Genomic DNA, 20,436 nt, shown 5'->3' with positions numbered 1-20,436 from the left:
TTCTCCCCTTAAAAAAGGCATATGACTGCTTACAGCTTCATTCACATTTTTGCCATAAATCAGTATTGTTTGCCCCAAAAAACGGGAAGGCAGTGCGATTTGTTGGGGTTCCATTTCTTTCTTCATTAAAAATATATTTAATAAAAACATTATGAATATAATAAAAGCAACTATTGTGAAAAAATAACTTTTATCTCCAAATGCACAATAAAAGGGAAACACAAGATTTCTTCTGCTGCCTGGAAAAAAATTCTTACTATTCGGATAAATGGAAATTCCTAAAAATGCTCAAGACAAAAAATGCAAGTGTGAAGGAGGTCAGTACACGAGGCCATATTCAAGGGTCGGGGGTGGTGGTATCTGGGGTCTGCCCCCGAAACTTTAGTCTTATTCGTAAAAGCGTAACAGAAATGCATGTAAACACATTTTTGATTCGTTTTTTAGTTTGCTGTGCATTTGGTATTTTCGTAGTGTATAGTATCGTATCGTGTATAGTAATAGTATCGTATAGTATCGTGCTGTGCACGAGGCCATAGCCACGGGTGGGGGGGTTGGTACTTGGGGTCTGCCCTCCGAAACTTTAGTCTTATTCGTAAAAGCGTAACAGAAATGTGTGTAAACACATTTTTGATTCGTTTTTTAGTTTGCTGTGCATTTGGTATTTTCGTAGTGTATAGTATCGTATCGTGTATAGTAATAGTATCGTATAGTATCGTGCTGTGCACGAGGCCATAGCCAAGGGGGGGGGGGTTGGTACTTGGGGTCTGCCCTCCGAAACTTTAGTCTTATTCGTAAAAGCGTAACAGAAATGTGTGTAAACACATTTTTGATTCGTTTTTTAAAGTATATTTAACCACTCGACCCCCCCCCCCTTGAACAAAATCGTGGATACGCCCTTGTCAGTACAGGTATATAGAAAGTCACAATCTAATAGATATAGACTATTAAACATTTCAATTTTAGTTCTTCATCAATCTGGGTAGCAGCAAAAACATTTTTTTTAGTTTGCTGTGCATTTGGCATTTATTTTTGCCGAAGTTTTTGGTTTTTTAATGTTTTTTTTTTCATTTTTGCGCAACACCTTAACTTTTGCATTTGGCTTTATATGTAGACTCTACATTATATTCTGTTTATGAATTAGTTCACTTCATGCTCTTTCCTGTAGTGTTCGCTAGTGTAAATGCTTTAATCAAATATCCTGTCTATTATTCCATTATTTATCTTCTTTGTAATACCTCATAATTTACAGACGATTTTTAAATAACATTGTATTTGAAAGTTACTTCTTGAGCATTATTTTTTCACTTCTCAATCTTGCAATCTGGGAAATATAAAAGGACTTCTTTACACTGAGTTTACTCCTTTGGTCCTTTTTCTTAGTCTCCTCCGCCAAGGACCGTAGAGGAATTCCAATTGAAAGCGTTGCAGAAAATATGCTACAAAGTGTTGAGGGGAATCAACTGCGTCTTTTGGAAAAGTCCGCTGATTATGTAAACAATATATTTTGAAGTTAATTTTGGAAAGTCAGTAGAGCAGAGACAATTATTAACAATGTGTTCTCTATTCCACAACTTAGGAAATGAAATTCCCATTTGGAAAGTTCCATATCAATCCCCCTCCCCCTTCTGTGAAAACGCTTGTACCTGTATAATTTCAAAATAATTATTTTGAAGTTGCTTTTCAAGGGTTAGAAGATTAAAGGCAAATATTGAGCCTCTCTTCTATATTTCACAATTTGGAAAACAAGAGAGAGAAATATGAGTAGATCACATTCTCGTCGAGTATTTTGGTAACTCCTTGACTTTCCCACACTAATTTCAGTTTGTTAGTCCTCTCTGCCAGTAGGGTCTACATGGCTTTTGTCCTATGAGAGCCTTTGGAAACAATGGGCTTGAATACCAATGGTAATGTTTGATGAAGTTTGAAAAACATTTGCCTTGGAGATAATACTCTGCTTAATTTTTCTAAGAGCATGCTGAGATGAATATTTAGCTTCCCTGAGATCTTTTTTTTTTTTCATGGCTGAAAGTATTTATAATTCGTAAGGTAGGATAACTGATCTGGACTATGGTTCAAACCTGTGTCTAAAAGACAGGGGGAGACGAGGGGAATTGAATGGAATGTAGAAGCGCTAGGACGAGTGGGGTTTCGTTAGTACAGAAGAAAAAAGTATAGACATAACCAATTTTCAACTGCTATTTTCTTGGAAGGGGGCTTTTCGGACCAGTCTTTGGACGAACTACCAGTTTTTTTTTATTATCTCCCCCCCCCCCCCAGCCGAATTTACTCTGCGTTACTATGCTAAATTGTTGTTCTTTACTGCGAGAACACGATTCAAACTCACTTGGCTGCCCCAGAGCATAGCATTACTTTCCTGAGCTGAAATACTTTATTGACATACAAATAGAAGAAACTGCAGAAAATTCAAGATTTTTTGCTGCGAAGCTTTGAAAGTCTAAAGGTCCCCTGGTTTTATTGCAATTAAACTCGGCCATTGCTTTGCTGGTTTCAATTTTTTTTTCTCACTTCTGTACATGCATGTATTTCAGTGTTTGACATTAATTAATTTAGAAAAATTAAGTTATCTAATCGAAGTAAAGAGCCAAGTTGAAACCTAAAACGAACAAAATTACTACTTTGGAATTTATGGATCATTGCCCTTTATCTATAAAACTTGCTCCATGTATCTATAAAACCCATGAAATAAATCTGTATCTATAAAACCCATGAAATAAATCTGTATCTATAAAACCCATGAAATAAATCTGTATCTATAAAACCCATGAGATTTCCCTATGTTTGTAGAACTGAAAAACTAGCGTTTTACTGAGAACACAGAACCCACGCGAAGAATAGGATGTTCCTTAAGGAGGTTCGATACCATAAATGTTATCTTGTGAGTCTCACTGTCGGCTGACAGTCTCAAAGACACAAACATTTCCCATCACTATAGGGAGCTTCCAAAACAATGTTTACACTAGTTCAAAGGGGTTCTTATATGTGTCAACAGTTTAAACGGCTAGTTTAAAACAAAGAAAACTTATTATCTCTTACTAATTGTTAGGCAAAACGCTGTCTATTCAATGTACACACAACATAAATAATATGCACCCTGTGTCGGCTAAGATCTCAATCAAGGCGGGTAACACAACAGGAAACTTCCAAAGCTGCCTAGTTATTCAATAATATTTCCTTCTCAGCTGATTTTTGATGTTTTTCAGACAGGTATACTAGAATATTTTTAGAGTCTGCCCTTTCCTGAACTTTAGAAGGAAAATTCTGCACCCTTCAATAAAAAATAATTTACACTTTCTAATGACGTGTGTTTTATAAAATCTGAATACCGCCCAATCAATCCTGGGTAGTTTGGCAACGGAAACTAAAAAAGTTTATAATGGGCGAGACAGGGTGATCCATTATCGGCCTTAAGAAAAAGAGATAAAACACTAATTTATAAGGCTATCAAGCGAAGATATCTTAGTATACAATTAGTATGACTTTTCGTATATAATTCAAATTCTCTAAAAACAACCATCAAGCTTGGTTTTCGGTTAGTATTAAATATATTGAACATAAGCTCAAAAATATATGAGAACACCAAGTTTGCCTAAATTGACCTACTTTATTGTCACTTGTAGAGGGAAGAGCTTGAGGTAGATACTTTTTAGAAGACAAGTTCGGGGTGAGGAGAATTACCTGGAGCGCGCATACGACGAGAAATTAAAGGGAAAACATTAAAATAAACTTTTTTTGGGGGATGTTTTTTTTGGCGGGGTGGTTGGGGGTTGGGGAGTTTAGATTTTATATACAGCCTTTAAATAGTTTTTGATCGATTGGCTATATCAGCATTTTCACTCATTGATATTTTGGTCCTATTTTGAAAATTGTTGTTTACGCTGGAAAATGGCGCTTTGTAATGGCTCGATTCCGCGATGACATGAAAAAGGAGCTAGAACTTTTAGTTTTTGTTCAAATGATCCGGCTTATGATTAATTACAACCTCTTGCAAGGTTACTTCTAGGAAAAGGAGACATAACAGCTATACTGCCGTTACTAAAATGCGATTTGATGGGGAAAATTAACAATGCGTTCTCTGAGCTTTTAGAATCTTATCGGTATCATTTTCTCAGTAACTTCAAATATTCTATATTCCTTAGCAGTATAAGTATTCCTGATACATAGGGCAAAGCAAAAAAAAACTTACAGTATCCGAAGAACTGTCTACGGATTATAAGTCATTCAGTCTTGTTAAAAAAAAAACTTTCAAACCGGAAAAAAAAAAATTTTGGGGTGCAAACATTGCTTTGTAAAACCTTCTTCTTAGCAAATGATCCTTTTAATTCGGCAATCGTGCCATAAGTCTATCAAAGGTATTCCTCTATAGCAGAAATACATAGGGCTCGCGTGTCGTTCATAGGTACACTGAAAGATAGTCCCAGATAATTCGACGTGTTGTAGACGTGTCTGTACGTCTTATTAAAGATGACTCAAATAGAAGACACTTGCATGCAATAGAATTTGGATTAACTACCATAGATTTGGCTTTAGAACCTCCAAAGGAAAGCCCCATCGCTGAAAGACCGGATTTGGCATCATTCTTGGCTGTTTGAAGATCTTCTGCTAGCAAAAGCTGCCAATCTTCTGCTAGCTGCCGAGCTTCGGATGGTCATCGGCGGAAGAAAGATGGCTGATATCTAAAAAGTGATTAATCAGAAAAAGGGAGAATATTTCTTGTAGCTGTAAGAATAGTGTTATTAAATGAAGCTAGACTAATAACGGATCCCTGTGTAACACCACTTTTACTTGAAAATGATCTTTGAGAAGTGAACCAGAACAAATCCTAACGTGAGGATTCTTATACTAGTCCCATAAGCAAAAACAACTGAAGGGTTGACGAAGGGATTACAAAGCAATGAAGGGAATGAAGGACAGAATCGAAATCTTCGGATATATTTAGTGCAGACATGTGTAGAATCATCTTTGTCAAACGGGGCCGTACAATGATATCACAGAATGCAGTATGTACATTGCAGTATGTATATGCTGTATGTGCAGTATGGAACCAAAACTGATTGTCTCCAAAATTACAGCACTCATTGATAAACTGGAGGAGATTGATAAACTGGAGGATTTTACTGTCCGAGTTCAAATCAGCATTTTGCTATGCTTGCAAACGTTAGTAAAGGATAGAAATCAAGTAAACATGGACATTTGTTTTTAATTTTTTTTAGCCCCCCCCCCCCGCTAACTGGCCGTACCCAGGAAATGGTACAAATTATTTTCCTTGATCATTGATGTAGGTAGTTTTTTTTTTTTATCAAATGAGAATGGGTTCTTTGAACGTTTAAGTTGAATCTCATAAAAAGAGACAAAAGTAATGGATTTTATTCTTGAAAGATTCCCTACTGTTGGACAAACGACGAGGAAGATTCATTGTATGAAATTACTTGAAAAATTTGGGGTAAAATTGCTTGACTCGAATCTTTATGCTTAAAAAATTGATGAATTAGTTAATGTATTTATCTTCAATACTACAAGAAATATGGCAGGATAAGTTAGAAAAAAACAAGAAAAGACTAGCATATGACAGCATTGATATTTACATATTTTCAAGTCACCGGCTGAAACCAATGCTGTCGAGTAATCTTCTAACCATGGGCGTAGGTAGCATCTTGTGTGGGGGGGGCAGCCGCTTCTGTGATGGAGGGGGGAGGGATCTTACTAATACTTCTCGAAGTCCTTTGAATATAGGTCTTTAGAAACTATTCATTCTATATTTCACTAAAACTCGGCCTTTAACATTTTCCATGTTCTACTTTTCCTGCAACAGTATAACATAAGAGACCCTCTATCTTACTTCCAATTTCTAGAAAACATAAACACCACAAAAGCGATTTGACACAAATCACATTATGGTTAGAAAACAGCTTCTTCTAAGAATTCAATTCAAAAGTTTACAGTTGGGCAAAATTAAATATTAAAATTGGTATAGGGGAGACTTGCCCACATCTATCCAAATCAAACAGTTTCAATACAAAAACTCATAGGGCTTCTGGAGAATTGTAAACACTCTGGCATATTACAGTGTATATTTTTAAAAAGTCTGGCCTTAATTAATAGGTTTACCTAAAATTTCAGCTTAGATCAGGTTTTATGGTGATTAACTCCGGAATTTTGTTCAATTTTGTCTGAAGTCCTACCCCTAGTCACGAATACTAGAAAAGTCGCGTTGTAAACTCACGTTGTATTCTCTTATTATTTGGCTGTTTTTGGTAGCTTCCGAGCCGTGTAATCTTCAGCGGTCTGCTTTTAGTATTTTTTCATCCTGTGGGATAGTGAACTCCCATGTTCGGCCACAATACCCAGGGTAAATTCGGCATGCCGTACCAAGGTGTCCAAAAGTGGGTTATGCTTGTAAAAGCTGTGTAAACAGCATATTTAAAGGTTGAAGGCAAGTTTAATTTCCAAAACTGTGTTATTTCTGGCGTTGTTTAATCCTGTCAGAACAGTAGGTGAACTGAAGTTCTTTTTTTTCTGTTAAATTTCATTCAAGATAAAATGCTTAAAAGTAAAACAGAAGAGAAAAGAAAGAAAGGTGGTTGTGATCCAGAAGAAAATAAAATAGCAGTTTTTTCTGTCTTATTCTACAAGAAATCAGTTGGATTCTCTGGAAGTACCATGGGTGTCCCTAGAGGAACGCTGCAAGACTACATAAAAAAAAGTTGAGAAGCTGAATATCCCTCTAAAAAGTCTTGACCTGAATTTCCTTACCCCCTGTTACAATCCATGATCAATATTTACAGAGGAACAAGAAAAAGGACTAAAAACTTACTTGAAAACGATAGCTTATATGCTTTCGACTGTATTCCCCTAGAAGCGTGTAAATTTGCATACACTTATGCCATTATTAAGAGCATAAAAGTACCGGATAACGGAACTGCAAAGGTAGTGGAAACAGTGGAGGAATTACAGGTAAAGATTGGTACCGTGGTTTTATGGATTGACTTAAAACTCTATCAGTAAGAACTCCAATAAGTGCAAGCCTATGACGGACAACTGCTTTCAACTGTCACAGTGTAGGAGCTTTCTTTAACAACCCGGATTGAGGCCTATATAAACACATGTTCAGACCACAAGACATTGGAAGTTTTGACAAATCAGGTCTGAAAAAATCCACAAGCCTGGTAAAATCATTGCACAGCGAGGCCAGAAGTAAGTAGGGAAGGTCACGTCAGCAGAAAGAGGTCAGTTGACCACGATTTGTGCTGGTGTTAATGTGTTGGGAACACAGTCCCTCCTCTACTTATTTCCCCACAAAAACAGTGTCCGGAAACTTTATTCAGGGGAGCTTTACCAGGAACCATCATGATCAGCTCAGAAAATACTTCTGGCTGGATGACTGCCTCTCATTCTTTGCTTTACTTGGAGCATTTTATCAATCACCTCAAACCCAAAAAATCAACAGGAAAAAAATATGAAAAACTCAGAAGTGCTCACTGACACCCCTATCAAAGAATGCATTACTGCTAGGATAAAAGCTGTATCTGCCAAAAAGCCCTAGTCCTGGAACGAAAGAAAGTCAGACAAGTGAAAAGACTAAAAAGCATAGGGCGTGTCTCTGGCAACAAGAGTTACAGTTAGAGTGACGATTCTGACGTAGATGATCCTGTATACAACAACTCTTCAGACCCCAGCATAGACATTGAAGACAAGCCCCCTACCAGCAACTTCTAATTTGACACTGAGAAAGTCAAGGCTGGTGATTATATTCTGATTGAGCTGAAGAACAAGAAAGGGAATTCTGTTAACATTGTTATCATGATCAAAAGTAGCAACTGAAGAACTTAAAGTCCACTTTTGGAAGAAGACTGAAGTAAGAGACTTTGTACTAACTGACGAGACGAATTGTGTCTCAAAAACAGAAGTTGAAGTAAAACTTCCTCTACTGAAAGGTAGAACACCAAGATTAGCGGAGCGGCTTACTTTTGGTGTTGATCAGTAAATGAATAATTTGAAATTAATACTCTTTATTTTTTTTAAACCTTAATGAAATTCATTTTGTAGTTTTTTATGCTGACCATATTCTTTCTTAATTTTATAGCCGAAAAACAAGCTTTAATGTTCCCCTGGTCACTTTTCTTTTTCTTTTCTCCGGTGGCCAAACATAAGGCAGAGACGACTGAACCAGTGCCGGGATGGCCCAGGTTTGGCACTCTTGACCACTTGGATAGAGAGGCATCCAGGTGGAAAAATGGCGGAGTATTTCTAATTGTCTTTTTCAAGGATGGTATTTAATGAGTTACTTTTGCTTTGACATGCTCAGCAACTTCTTATCGCTTGAATCAATTCATGGAGAATTAAACAAGTCAAAATCAGCCGATCGTGGGCCAGTCTCCTATCTATATATTGAACCAAAAATTGATATCGAAGATCGAAACGTAAATGTTGATATCGCAAACGATATTTGGAAATTTCTGTTTATTTCCAGCTTTTTTAACAATCTACAAGATAACATCCAACAAAAAATTCCAACATACGAAAAGTTCTGGCTAATATCTATCGTAAATTTGAAGTTCTAGGGGGGGGCAGCTGCCCCCCCCCCTTGGCCCCCCTTCCCTACGCCCATGCTTCTATCCCATTCTTTTTAGAGTGATGTTGAAAGTGGTTGCTTTCCCAGATGAGCAGAATGAACAGTAAATTCTTTAAGGTTAACTCCAGTCAATTCTCTTGTTTTTCGATGGATTTTGAGTGGTCATTGTTCGAATTAGACACACTTCAAAACTATACAAATTGAATTAACATGCTATTTGTGTTTTTTCGGCTAAAATAGAAGCATTTTATACACACGGATTGAATTTGCGCCATCATTTGGTATCAACGCAAATCAGAATAAATGAAAGGGTATTTATATTCATTGTACATAATAAACTCCCAGTCAAATACGTGTGGTTACTCAAATCAATCTGCCCTATCTTGATTTTTTTTTTTTTTTTTGCTTGTTTAGCATTTACGTAGAACACTAAATGGAAATCCCGGACAAAACTAAAGACGTAATCTATATTAGACGTAGAAAAAATATGGTGCATGGGAGGGGGCTACTGATCTGCTCAGAACCCTGTGCTTTTAAGTGCAAACATTACATACCTTCATTAATCTCGTAAATTTAAAAAAATAATCTAAATATATGGAAAATCAGTAGAGCTAAACATTTATAATCGTCAATATATCGGCAGTGTAGCACACGAAACAATTATAATCTTAGGAGAGGGATACTGAGGGGTAGCGCCCCCTTCCGTTCTAGGTAAATTTTGTCTGTTCTATGTAACAAAAGGCTTTTTTTTCTGCCGTCCAAGTAAAGATTGTTAGCTATTGCTTGGAATTCAAGCTTGAAAATCAAGCTTGAGAATCTATCTAACCAATCAAATCATTGTTGGAGAATTCCAGGCACAATGTTAAAAAACTAGATAATGGAGCAAAGTAGGATGATTAGTTTCTATGCCTATAGCATTGATAGATAGTCTAGGCCTAATTTTCATTTAGATTCTCTAAATAAAAAAGGGCTAAGGCTCCTACAACGCTTCAACATGCATAACCCTGTGATTACGAACACCCTGTTCGCAAGGAAGGACATCCACAAATATACATGGTACAGCAACGATGGCCGTACCAGAAAAAAAAATGATCGACTACATCATTGTCTCAAAGAAATGGAGGTCTTCGATTAGGAACTGCCGTACGTACAGGGTGGCTGAGATTGGTAACACAGACCATCACCTCATCGTCGCTAACATGCCGTTAAGGCTCAAAGCCCAGCGCCCAGAACCAAGACCAGTCAAGATCGATGTCTCTCGCCTCTGCGAGCAGGAAATGCGGTCCAAATACGCCACGATGTTTCAAACTGCTTTGACGCGCTCCTGCCATTTGAAAGTTGTTTGGACGCATGGCTCTCCTTAAAAAGAATGTTCTGGAGTCAGCGAGAGTAAATGTTGGACAGAAAAAGCGTGCTAATAATGCATGGATCCAGTCAGATACGCTTGACGTCATAGAGCAGAGGCGCAAGGCAAGGTTACAGAGTGACATGCCGACTTATAGAAGCCTCAATGGCGTCCACAACAAACTGATACAGCGAGACAAGAAGCTGTTTGTGGAAAGGAAGGCAAATGAACTGGAGGGTGCAGCCAAGAAAAGTGACGTTGGCAGTCTGTACAAGCACTTCCGTGATCTCACAGGCGACAGAGCACCCTCTGTTGCATCTGTTGTCTCTGTTGAAGACCAACCACTTAGTGATGAAGATGCCCAGGTCATCCAATGGATAGCCCACTTCTCAGGCCTCTTCAATTCCAAAACTGTCGCGGAGGCAGACCAGGAACTCACCAGCCTAGCCACCAACACTCAGAAACTGCTTACAAATGACCCAGAAACTCCTTTCACGCCTGCAGAAATCCACTCAGCAGTAAAACGCTTGAAGAACAACAAAGTGGCAGGCATGTGCGGAATATCCGCTGAGCTCTTGAAGTATGCCGGTCTGGCTTTGCCACTTTGGCTCCAGATTCCGTTCAGTGTTGTGTGGTGTACTGAATGTATTCCGAAGGACTGGTGAGCGGGCATAATCCTGCACCTCTGGTAGAGAAAGGGGAGCAAAAGAATCTGTTGTAACTACAGAGGCATAACGCTTCTTTCAGTGCCTGGAAAGCTATTTGCTATGACCCTGCTGGATAGATGCACGAATATCCTCCGAAGAACGAGGAGAGCCCAGCAGGCTGGGTTTATGCCCGGGAGGTCCACTGTAGAACAGATCTTTACTATGCGCCAGCTAATTGAGAAGACAAGCGAATTTGGGAAGAAAGCCTACCTAGCCTTCAGGGCTGCGTTCGACTCGGTGGATCGTAACTCGCTCCGGCTGATACTTCGATCTACTAGAATGCCTGACAAATACTACAAGCAGTTTGAAAGCACTACAAAGCGATGAAGAGCTGCGTTCAAATCAACGGCAAACAGAGCACGACAATCGGCATCAAAACCGGTGTCCACCAGGGGTGTGCTACCGCCCCGGAAATTTTTAACTGCGTCATAGACTATGTCATGACACGAACCACAAATCGCCTGTCTTTTGGTCTGCAGTTAGGAGATCGGGTTCGGACGGATGCCGACTTCGCAGATGATCTTGCTCTCGTTGCCGACTCAATTGACAATTGACTGACGCGCTGGTAGTCCTACAGGAAGAGGGAGCAAATGTGGGGCTAAAAATCAACTGGCTCAAAACTAAGATAATGGCAATTGAGCCCCCAAGCCCTCTCCCGCCCCCCGAAAACATAACTGTCTGCGGATCTCCTGTTGAAGTTTTAAGAAACTTCATTTATCTTCGCTCCGTGCTGTCCAGTGATAGCTCCTTAGATGAGGAGGTATGCAGTCGAATGTCCAAAGCCTCGTCTATCGCCGGAAGGCTCAACGCTCTCTGGATAACTCTGCATACATCCAGGAGCACAACGATACAAATTTGTAAAACGCCCGTTGGCTTTTTCCTGTTCTATTCAGCAGAAAAATGGCCCTTTATTTCGGCAAATCTCAATATGATAGACGTCTGCCAGACGAAACAGCTCCGTCGGATTGAAGTACTTCGGTTGGATCATTTTCTGAGCAACGCAAAGTCACTTACGCTCACCTCCCAAGTGCCGTTCTCGATCCAGATAGCACAGCGCATTCTCAGGTGGTTTGAACACCTCTTACGTATGCCGACGACAACCCCAGCCAGAATAATTTATGATTTCGACCCAGAAGCTCATGACTGGTCCCGCCCGAAAGGCAGACCTTGGACCAGGTGGAAGGATAGTCTCAATAAATTCTTGGAGATGGCCAACATTGCTGTCGACGAAACGATAATCTTAGCACCAAACCGGTCAGCCCTGAGGAGCAGAGTTGCTACGCTCTCTACGCCACCCCCAACGCGGCAGGAGCCCTAAGTCAAAAGTAAGTCTAGGCCTAATAAAATTCCTTACATTTAGCTTATTCTTAGCATATAATTTTTTTTCCGTCTTGAGGTCCTCTAGGCCCCCCAAACATTCCCTGAAATGTTCATAATTGTTTCGAAGCTTGTGGTTTTTAAGTTTCCCGCCCAGTGATTGTGTTTCCGCGAATTGTTAGCAAACAATTTTTATTTACAAAAAATTCTTTTTGCTCCTTCTTAACAAAGGTTTATTTCCGCCTTCCTAACAATTGAATGGCGGAAAAAAGTCTATACTTTCTGTTGTTTTAAGTTTTACCTTGCTTGTTGCTGGGAAAAGACAATGCTTGGTATTAAACCTCTATTTTTTGTGAATAAAAACCAGCATTGTCAAAACAAAATTGATTTATAGTAGCCAATAATTTAGGTTTGTATTGTGAGATTAAAGATGGTGCTGTCATTAAAAAAAACTGAAACGAAGGGATAGACAAACATCCCTAATAAGAAACTGAAGTAATAATATATTTTTTCATCAATAAATGCCCAATGACTTTTCACTCTTTTGAATAGATGTGTAACTCAATTTGGAATCGCGTTGAACTATTTTAAAAGGGATCTTTTTCCATTTTCCTTATTTACAAAAGATTCCTCATAGGAAGGGCTAGGAGTGAAACTCAAGCAGGGAAATTGGATCCCCTTTTCTTAGATTGGCTCGGCTCTTAGTATGACTTCCAAGAATTTTAAGAGATATGAATAAATGTAGTTCATTGGAGATATTTTAAATGCGTACACTTTTATTGCAACTAGAACTAAAGTATAGGAAAGATGGTCTTATTCAGAATTGTGTTCAGAGTGGGTAGTCAGTCGTACCTTAAGTTTCTCAGTTTCTTAAGTACCTTAAGATTCAAGTCTCACCAAGTCTACAAAAGTTATAATTTTTAAAACATTACTCTCCTGTATCACTGAACTACTTCCTGCTTGTTTTTCGATTTCCGGTTTTCCGAAACCGGTTATTTTCCGGTTTTCATACTTACCACGGAAGTCGACAACCCCAAGTTTGGGAGATTACACACTCCCTCCTTCAAAAAAGCCCATTTAGAAATGATTTAGTACAGGAGAGGTATGTTGTACCTCCGTTTCTTTAGAAATGCAACGGCAAACCATCGCATGGAACACATTTTTCTAGAAAGATCCTCCCCATCCAGATTCCGCCCTTCTCGAGCCGTTCCATCCTTTTCTCCCATTCGATGCTTTACCTCGAGATATGAACAAACCTTTGTTTCTTTCATTACAGAAAAAAAAATCAAGTTTTGTATTTGTTCCCTTGTTTTGTCCCTTCCCCCTTTTAAATAGCACTTTAAAATTATTTTTATATTTATTTATCGATTTTTTTTCTATTGTGTTTTACAAGTTTTTATCTTTTTGACTTGTTATGACAATTCTCAGTTTAATTGTATAGTATAACGAATGATTTTTTGTTCTCATATTTCTTTTTTTGGCATTCTTTGATAGTTTTTTAGTTTTAGTGTTTTTTTATGATTTTTCTTCATCATGTTTTATTTATTGACTCTGAAATTTGAATTCGGCCCTTTTGGGATTGTGACTGCAATTTTGTCATGACATTTTAGCCTTTTTTATTCGAGGGAGCAATAAAGTATTACAAAAGTTAGATCGGGACTGCGCTGGGTCAGCGTTGTGCTGTCGTCACTGATCGATAATTCTGTCACCAGGGATTTTAGACTGTGCGTATTATGACTAGCTGCCAATGATAACTTGTCATTAGTCACCATTGGATGCACAAAGACTTTTGTTGCATCAACTCTCCGCTATTTTAGACTTAACTAGCAGACTCACGGATGCTATCGAAAGTCAGATTCGCTCCGTGTACCACAGCACTTGATGGCAGAACGCGGCTCCATGAATTGCTGCATGTTTACTTTTGATGCGAACACTAAACGCACTTCCAGTTAGGGTAATATTGGTAAGCTTCACTTGTTAACCAGCAACCGATGTGGTTACCTTGGCCTATATTCCTGCTACTTATACCGCCTAGATGCACATAGGTTCAACCGCACATAGGTGGCCAATGCACATGCACATAGGTGCAAGTGTACTTACCACCTTCCGATTTCTTCCCATCTCGTTGAAAAAAGGTGCATTGGTAGGTTATTATTTTGCTTGTGACAATCTTTGGATACATGATCTGAATAATAATAGGACTGACCCTAAATGTACTGAGGTGCTGTAGGCTGCTTTATTGAATAGCTGAAATGTAACAATATGTATTGTCTGCATGTCTCCTTAGCACTGTAAATCGAGAGGAGAATATTGTAAAATTAGGAGGCTAGAATTTATTTGTTTGAAAGACGGTACCTTATCTTGCACTTGAAGACAAGTATTGATTTTGCAAGGCTATTTTAATTTATTTTTACTACTATATCCCTCTGGATCTTTCTAATGTACCACTGCATCTACCACTCAGTGTGCAAACAACATGGGCAACCATGTGCAAATTTTCCGGGGTGGGTGAGAGCTTGATTGGGACTTTTCACCGTGCTCAAAGCAGAAGAAAAGTTTTTTTTATGTCTTGTCTAAATAGTGTAGAATTTTTCCGAATACAACAAAATTTTGCCCTTTTTGCACAGTTTATTATTTTTTGCGGTCGGTAGTTGCCCATTGTTGCCCTCTTACGGGAATATTCGCAATCTTCTGCATATCCGTATATCACGCCTCGTCTCCAGTGCACGCAAAGCAATCGAATGCGTTCTTTGCGTTTAACATGCGATTTTCAAAGAAATGTTCCTTTCTTTATGTCGTTTCTGCCTGAGGTGACAAGTTTCTTTAGCAACGGCAATAAAGAAAAAGAAATGCAATTATAAAAGTTCAGTTTGAGCGAAGGAAAGTTTTATTCTGGGAATTTCTTTGTTCTGGCTGTAATGAATGTCTATTTATTTGCCTAATTTACGATTACTCCGGAACATATTTCTTCTTTAATGGTTATATTTATTGAAAATGTTCTTAGAGTATATAAAAACAGAAAAGATTGTAACTCACAATTTGCGAGTCTAGTGCAACGCTATCTATTTAAAACTGTGTATGAAATGAATATAATTACTGTTCATGAAGTAATAGGCCTTTTTTATATACCATAATTTCATTTCATTCGTCATCTTTCTAACTAGCTACGTGGAACGAAGTAAATGACAGTTAACCCATTCCAGTTGCTAGCTCTTGTCTTTCAAGATGAATTGCGACTAGTTTAATAAAACACACGACAAAGTTTTAATAAACTAAGGTTTTAAATAAAACACACGACAGATGGGCTAGATTAGACTACATTAGAATGATTCCTTAAAAAGAAGCAGCGTACCAGAAAGCGTACCAGAGTGCTCAATGCAATGAATTTTCCTTATTTGTCCGATTCAAAATTTTCTAAAGCTGCCACTTTAAGATACCTTTTGGTATCCTAGGAGGAAATACTGTTTTCTATGTTATATGTGTATATATCAGTTATAGTCAGAACCTCAGGAGCCATTTGTACATTATTAGCATAATTTACGTCACTTTCTACCCTCGTATCGCTGGTTAACGCTACGTTGATAACGTGAATGCAGAGGTTATCTAACTGCCTATAGGCAAATAGCTCACGCAATTAAAGTACACTACTGTTTTACTTTAAGTCCCTTATTAAATGATTTTTACGATGAGATGATTCGCTTTAAATTGGAATTTTTGGGTGATAATTCATAATTAAATCCCTAAAGTAGCAGGGATTAAACGCATGAATTTGGTAAAACTAGCGCTTTATTGAAAACTTAACTTGCTTCAGTTTTTTTAAATCTGCATGCTACTTCAAGACTTTAGTGCTCCTAATCCTTTTTTTTATAACAAAGCTAAAATAAACTGGAGCTATTTTTTTTTACTCCCCATTCCCCTTAGATTCCGAAAATATTTCTTTGAGTATTTTCTTTTAACATTTTTTCTTGTATTTTCATTCAAGAGTTCGAAAAAAAAGCACAATTACCTCCTCCCTGATTTCAAACATATATATTGCCCCCACCCCTACATTTCTGCGAATTGAAACCCGTTAGCTATGACTGTTGCATCTTTCAAATGTTTGCGTTCATTTTGATAGATACTATAAAGCTTGTTTTGCTCTGCAAACGCATTCCAGTTGCCAGCTGTAGTTGTAACTTTGCAAACTTTAAAGGAAGAAGACGAAGCTTTAGTTCTTACGCTGTGGGAAAGGAGAGTTCCAATGAGAAAGTTCGAAAATGCTTCAGGAATTTATTCGGCTTTCCGTATATTGTATAATTTGGCTCGTTGACGAATGGCTTTTGTATTATATGATTAAGTTATTTCTGTCTAACCACTCCTTTTTTTCAGGAATTAGTCAAATCCCAATAACCCTAGCAATCCCGAAGTAACTTTTACAAAACTCACTCGAAGTCAAGCATCCACAAAGAATCTCTAAATTAAATACTCAGTAAATGACCAGTGATTAGATTAGTCTACTCTTCAACATTTAAAGTGTGAATATTTAACTGTAAGTACATTTTAGTTATACCTTTATTAAACATCCCATGTGCAGCCTATATTGAGTAGTGAGTTCAGTAGGCTTCTACTGATCCCAACTGCTTGAGAGAACCTGTTATACTAGTGTGTTATTGTTAAATTTGAATATGGTCATTTTAGATACGACGGTGAAGACCACCCTGAATATCCGTGATATCATCAACATTTTCTTGATCTTACCGTAGCTAAATTAAAATATAGAGAAGAAAAACTAATGAGTCTTAGAGATTGTTAAAAGATTGTGACATTTGGGTGAAATATGCTATGCTAGGTTAGAGAGAAGAGCAATAGTGAACTTTTCTAGACTAAACTTATGATATCTACATGCATTTTTTACTTTGATTCAGCTCTAAAATTGGGTTCAGTATCTTTCTACTGAATCCAACCACTTTAGAGAACCCAATATACTGGTTCGCTTGTCGGGTCGCCAGCAATATCTCCTTTTCATCTTGTCTATTTGTTAACGATGCTTCTCGACTACAATGGCTCTTACGTCGACCCAGTGGTAGCTGTGATTGAACCCTAGGCAACACCTTTCAAAAGTGTTGATTATATTTTTAAAACCTGGACTGCAATTTTAGGAATAGGTTTCTTGGTTATTATTTTGGAATAGGTTTAGAAGTATTTACCATTTACGTGTATTTAGTTCAAATGGTATGTATTGAGCCCAGCGACTTTCTTTGTGGACTATGTGAAGTAATGGCTATGTAAAACAGAGAGGAATACTGTCCAGCCTCTTTGTTCGTATTTTTGAATATAAGGGTGTCAAATCATTTGATTGGGTTGACAAAACACCTGAAATTTGAATGAATGATATAGAAACAGAAATTGAATACCATTCATACATAAATTTGTATTGAAGTATATTTCAATATAAGTGTTTAGAAAAGGTTAAATAGTTTTTAATGAATGCCACGCAGCACTTAACAGTTAGCGAACAGTTTAATACAAGGGAATCCTTCTGGAAATGTCTTTTTAGTAAAATCTTGATGACCTGAACAAACTTGCCTCATTGGACGCAGCTTGTAAAACTGCATATCCAGAACCCATCAATCAGGTTTGTCATCGATAGAAGGAAAGTCTGCACGTGACAACTGTGCTCTAAACCACATAGCTCCGAAGATAACGGTGCCTCTCATAATACAATTAAGGAAATAAATATAAAAATGCTGAATGAAACGAGACAAAATGTTTCAATAAAGTAAAAGAGAAAAACGAAAACTTTTAAATTCTTGGATTCCAATGTTACCAATCGTATTGAGCAGTTATTCAGTCGTAAATTTTGATTCCCTTAGCGGCTAGGTTTTGTATCAATTGAAGTATGTTCTGAATTTCCTCGGTTTAGCTGAAGAATTTACTCGTGTGAAATAAATTTAAGATTCCCTATAGCAAAGATTAGTTTCGACAAGATGAATCTGTCACAGCGTGACTGTTGATTAAGATGAATCTTGGAAAACCTGCTGCTTTAACTGATTGTTAAGTCGACTGTTGCTTTTTTGGAAGCTACACTTGCTTTGACCCTATAAAAGTTTTTTTTTAGGCAATTTTTAGCTGAATCGACATGTCACGGACAATAAACGATACTAATACGATAATGATGCTAATACGATAACGAATCTAATATTGTAATGATGCTAATACGGTAACGATACTAATATGATAACGATACAACGATACTGATACGATGGCAATACGATGTGGTTAACCCACACACTCAGTGAGGACTTCTTTTTCTGAATCTTTTCCTGTTCAGCGATCTTCTATTTGGGCTAATCCCATGATAACCCTAAAGATTATACGTCATGTTTTTTCGAATCTCGTCTCAGCCTAATCTGGCTCTTTCCGCTTTCTCTTTTCCCTCTGCGAGCTACTTGGTAATGGTGGTGTGTATGCTAAGTACACTTGAACCACTTTTGTAAGGAGGAATGTTTGGCACCTCGTCCTTAAGCTTTACTCCCAAAATCTTTTAATTATATAGGCTACTAAATTTTGGAGTAAGAGAAGTGCTATATAAATGTTTTTTTTTTTACACAAGTCAATTATGGTAACGTTTTTTCCCAGTGATTTGGGACGCTGGTTACTGTGGTTATACTTACCTTAAGAAGTCACTAACTGAGCATGCTGTATTCATTGATTACTTATAAGAATGTGCGAGATGTTTTCTTTTCGGTTTATCCTGATTCTCCATATCCCAGTAGCGTTTTACTGCGACTGTTCAAAAGTGTATGCACTTATTGTGTTTTGATTTGGAGTAGCCGCTGTGTTGAGTGGGATAACTCTTCGCTTTATGACCAAATTTTTGATAAGTCGTAGGTGGCTTTTTCATAAAGCTTGTAATCATATTTTGTTCGATATTTGCACCATTTTATTCGTTATTTGCACACTACAGTGGCAGCCAACTTCTCTGGAATCAGAGGATCTGAGATCGTATTGCAATGTAATTGCAATGTAACGTTTTTTTACTTCCTTGCGTTTTTTAGCGTCTTTTACGTTTTTTGTCAACTTCCTTACGTTTTTTAATGTAACATTTCTTAATGTTTTTTACTTCCACTGATTTTTTTGTCATTCATAATCGCAAAGTTAAACTTTTTGCAAATTTAGGCTAAAACGATCCGGGCAAAATTATACCTCTGTGCTGACTATGCTACTAAACCTTAGAAAAACAAAAACATAAGAAATAATAGCTTGCCTGTTCGAGGTTTTCCATTAAAATTTTTTTCCACATCCTATCTTGTTTTCGTTCACACTCTTCTCGCTGACTAGTTCATTGTTCTTATTGACATTATGGCAGTGTTGGCTGATACTTATATTTGCTTATACTTATTTACTTATACGTGACAATGTTTGCTTATGAATCTCCTTTGAGCGTGGCTTACCGTAAAAATGCACCGGTGAAAACTGTTGAAACAAAAGTAGTCAAAAAAAAAAATTCGCGTAACAAAAAAAAAAATTCATAGGCGAAAAAAAATCTTATGCGAAAAACCTTTCACCTTTCATAAAGTTAGTTTATGTATAGGCCTAATGGGGCGATTATTTACCTAAACAAGCTTTGCTTCAGGTTTTTTTTATTTTTATTGTTAATGGATAAACTCTTTCTTTCTCCATAAAAAAAGTAAGCAAGCAAATTCGTAAGTGAAAAAAAAAAAAAAAAGACGAAAAAGAAAATCCTCTCTCCTGTCAAACTTGTTTTATGTTCTGTATGTGAATTAATGGAAGCATTAAATGTAGGGAGATACACAGGAAGTTATTTAGAGTTTTAAGCTGGGGGGGGGGGGGTCAAATCAGGAAAAACTGGTGAATTTCTAGAAAACAACGAAAGATAGTTTCAACGTCGTGAAGTTCGGGGGACGAGGATAAATTTAGGCTGTAACGGGATTTGGGCAAACGTAGTAAAGGATGCAGAGTTTGTAGTGGATGGACTATCTTGTGTGCCAATGACTTGTGCCTCGGAGTATGTCCTAGAAGAACCGCTTTTAATTTACAGTAAAAGATTAAATTGCACTAGTTAGGTACATTAACTGACCGCTAATAGAATTAAATTACTTTCACTAATTAAATGTAAGTTAGTAGTTTCCATAGTGTGACTATAATCAAGAGAGCCGTTTACAAATTGGCATTATCTAATATTGGCCTAAAATTAGATTTTTCCTAATTTTGTCCTCCCTTCCCTTGGGAATGGACCTTTCTGGAACTGAGAACAGGAATTTTTGACTAATGCCGTGGTAAGATTACCTATGCTGATTCTGCTTTCTGAAAATGTTAGTTACCCCCTTAGAAATTAAAGAATGATTCTTTGGTTTTCCAATTATTTCCTGCTTTTTGGACTTCAGCATGTTCTAAAAGGTATTATAAGTGTCCATTTGACAATACTAAGGGGAAGAGATGCTAAAAGAAGCCTTGTATTTTCTCATCAAATTAGT

At 37.4% G+C, this 20,436-nt stretch overlaps 3 protein-coding genes across 5 annotated transcripts in view; all 3 read left to right on the top strand.

Moving 5' to 3' along the window:
* Positions 1–20,436, top strand: part of Rbfox1 (RNA-binding Fox protein 1) — a 299,703-nt gene that overhangs the window by 57,715 nt on the left and 221,552 nt on the right. For all 3 annotated transcript variants that reach the window (XM_089103487.1, XM_089103488.1, XM_089103489.1), the window contains exon 2: positions 16,328–16,487. The gene's annotated coding sequence lies outside the window, so the exon portion shown is untranslated. The remainder of the gene's footprint in view (positions 1–16,327; positions 16,488–20,436) is intronic.
* On the top strand, positions 10,079–10,600 carry LOC148942034 (uncharacterized). Its single transcript, XM_089103213.1, has one exon. The coding sequence runs from the start codon at positions 10,079–10,081 to the stop codon at positions 10,598–10,600; it is 522 nt and encodes a 173-aa protein (XP_088959339.1).
* LOC148942033 (uncharacterized) lies at positions 11,271–11,960 on the top strand. The gene has a single exon (XM_089103212.1). The coding sequence runs from the start codon at positions 11,271–11,273 to the stop codon at positions 11,958–11,960; it is 690 nt and encodes a 229-aa protein (XP_088959338.1).

Source organism: Artemia sp. Qi Xiang Cuo, chromosome 17 (genome assembly GCF_049724085.1).
Source record: "Artemia sp. Qi Xiang Cuo chromosome 17, ASM4972408v1, whole genome shotgun sequence".
Lineage (NCBI taxonomy): Eukaryota > Metazoa > Arthropoda > Branchiopoda > Anostraca > Artemiidae > Artemia > Artemia sp. Qi Xiang Cuo.
This window is presented reverse-complemented; position numbering and strand designations above follow the sequence as displayed.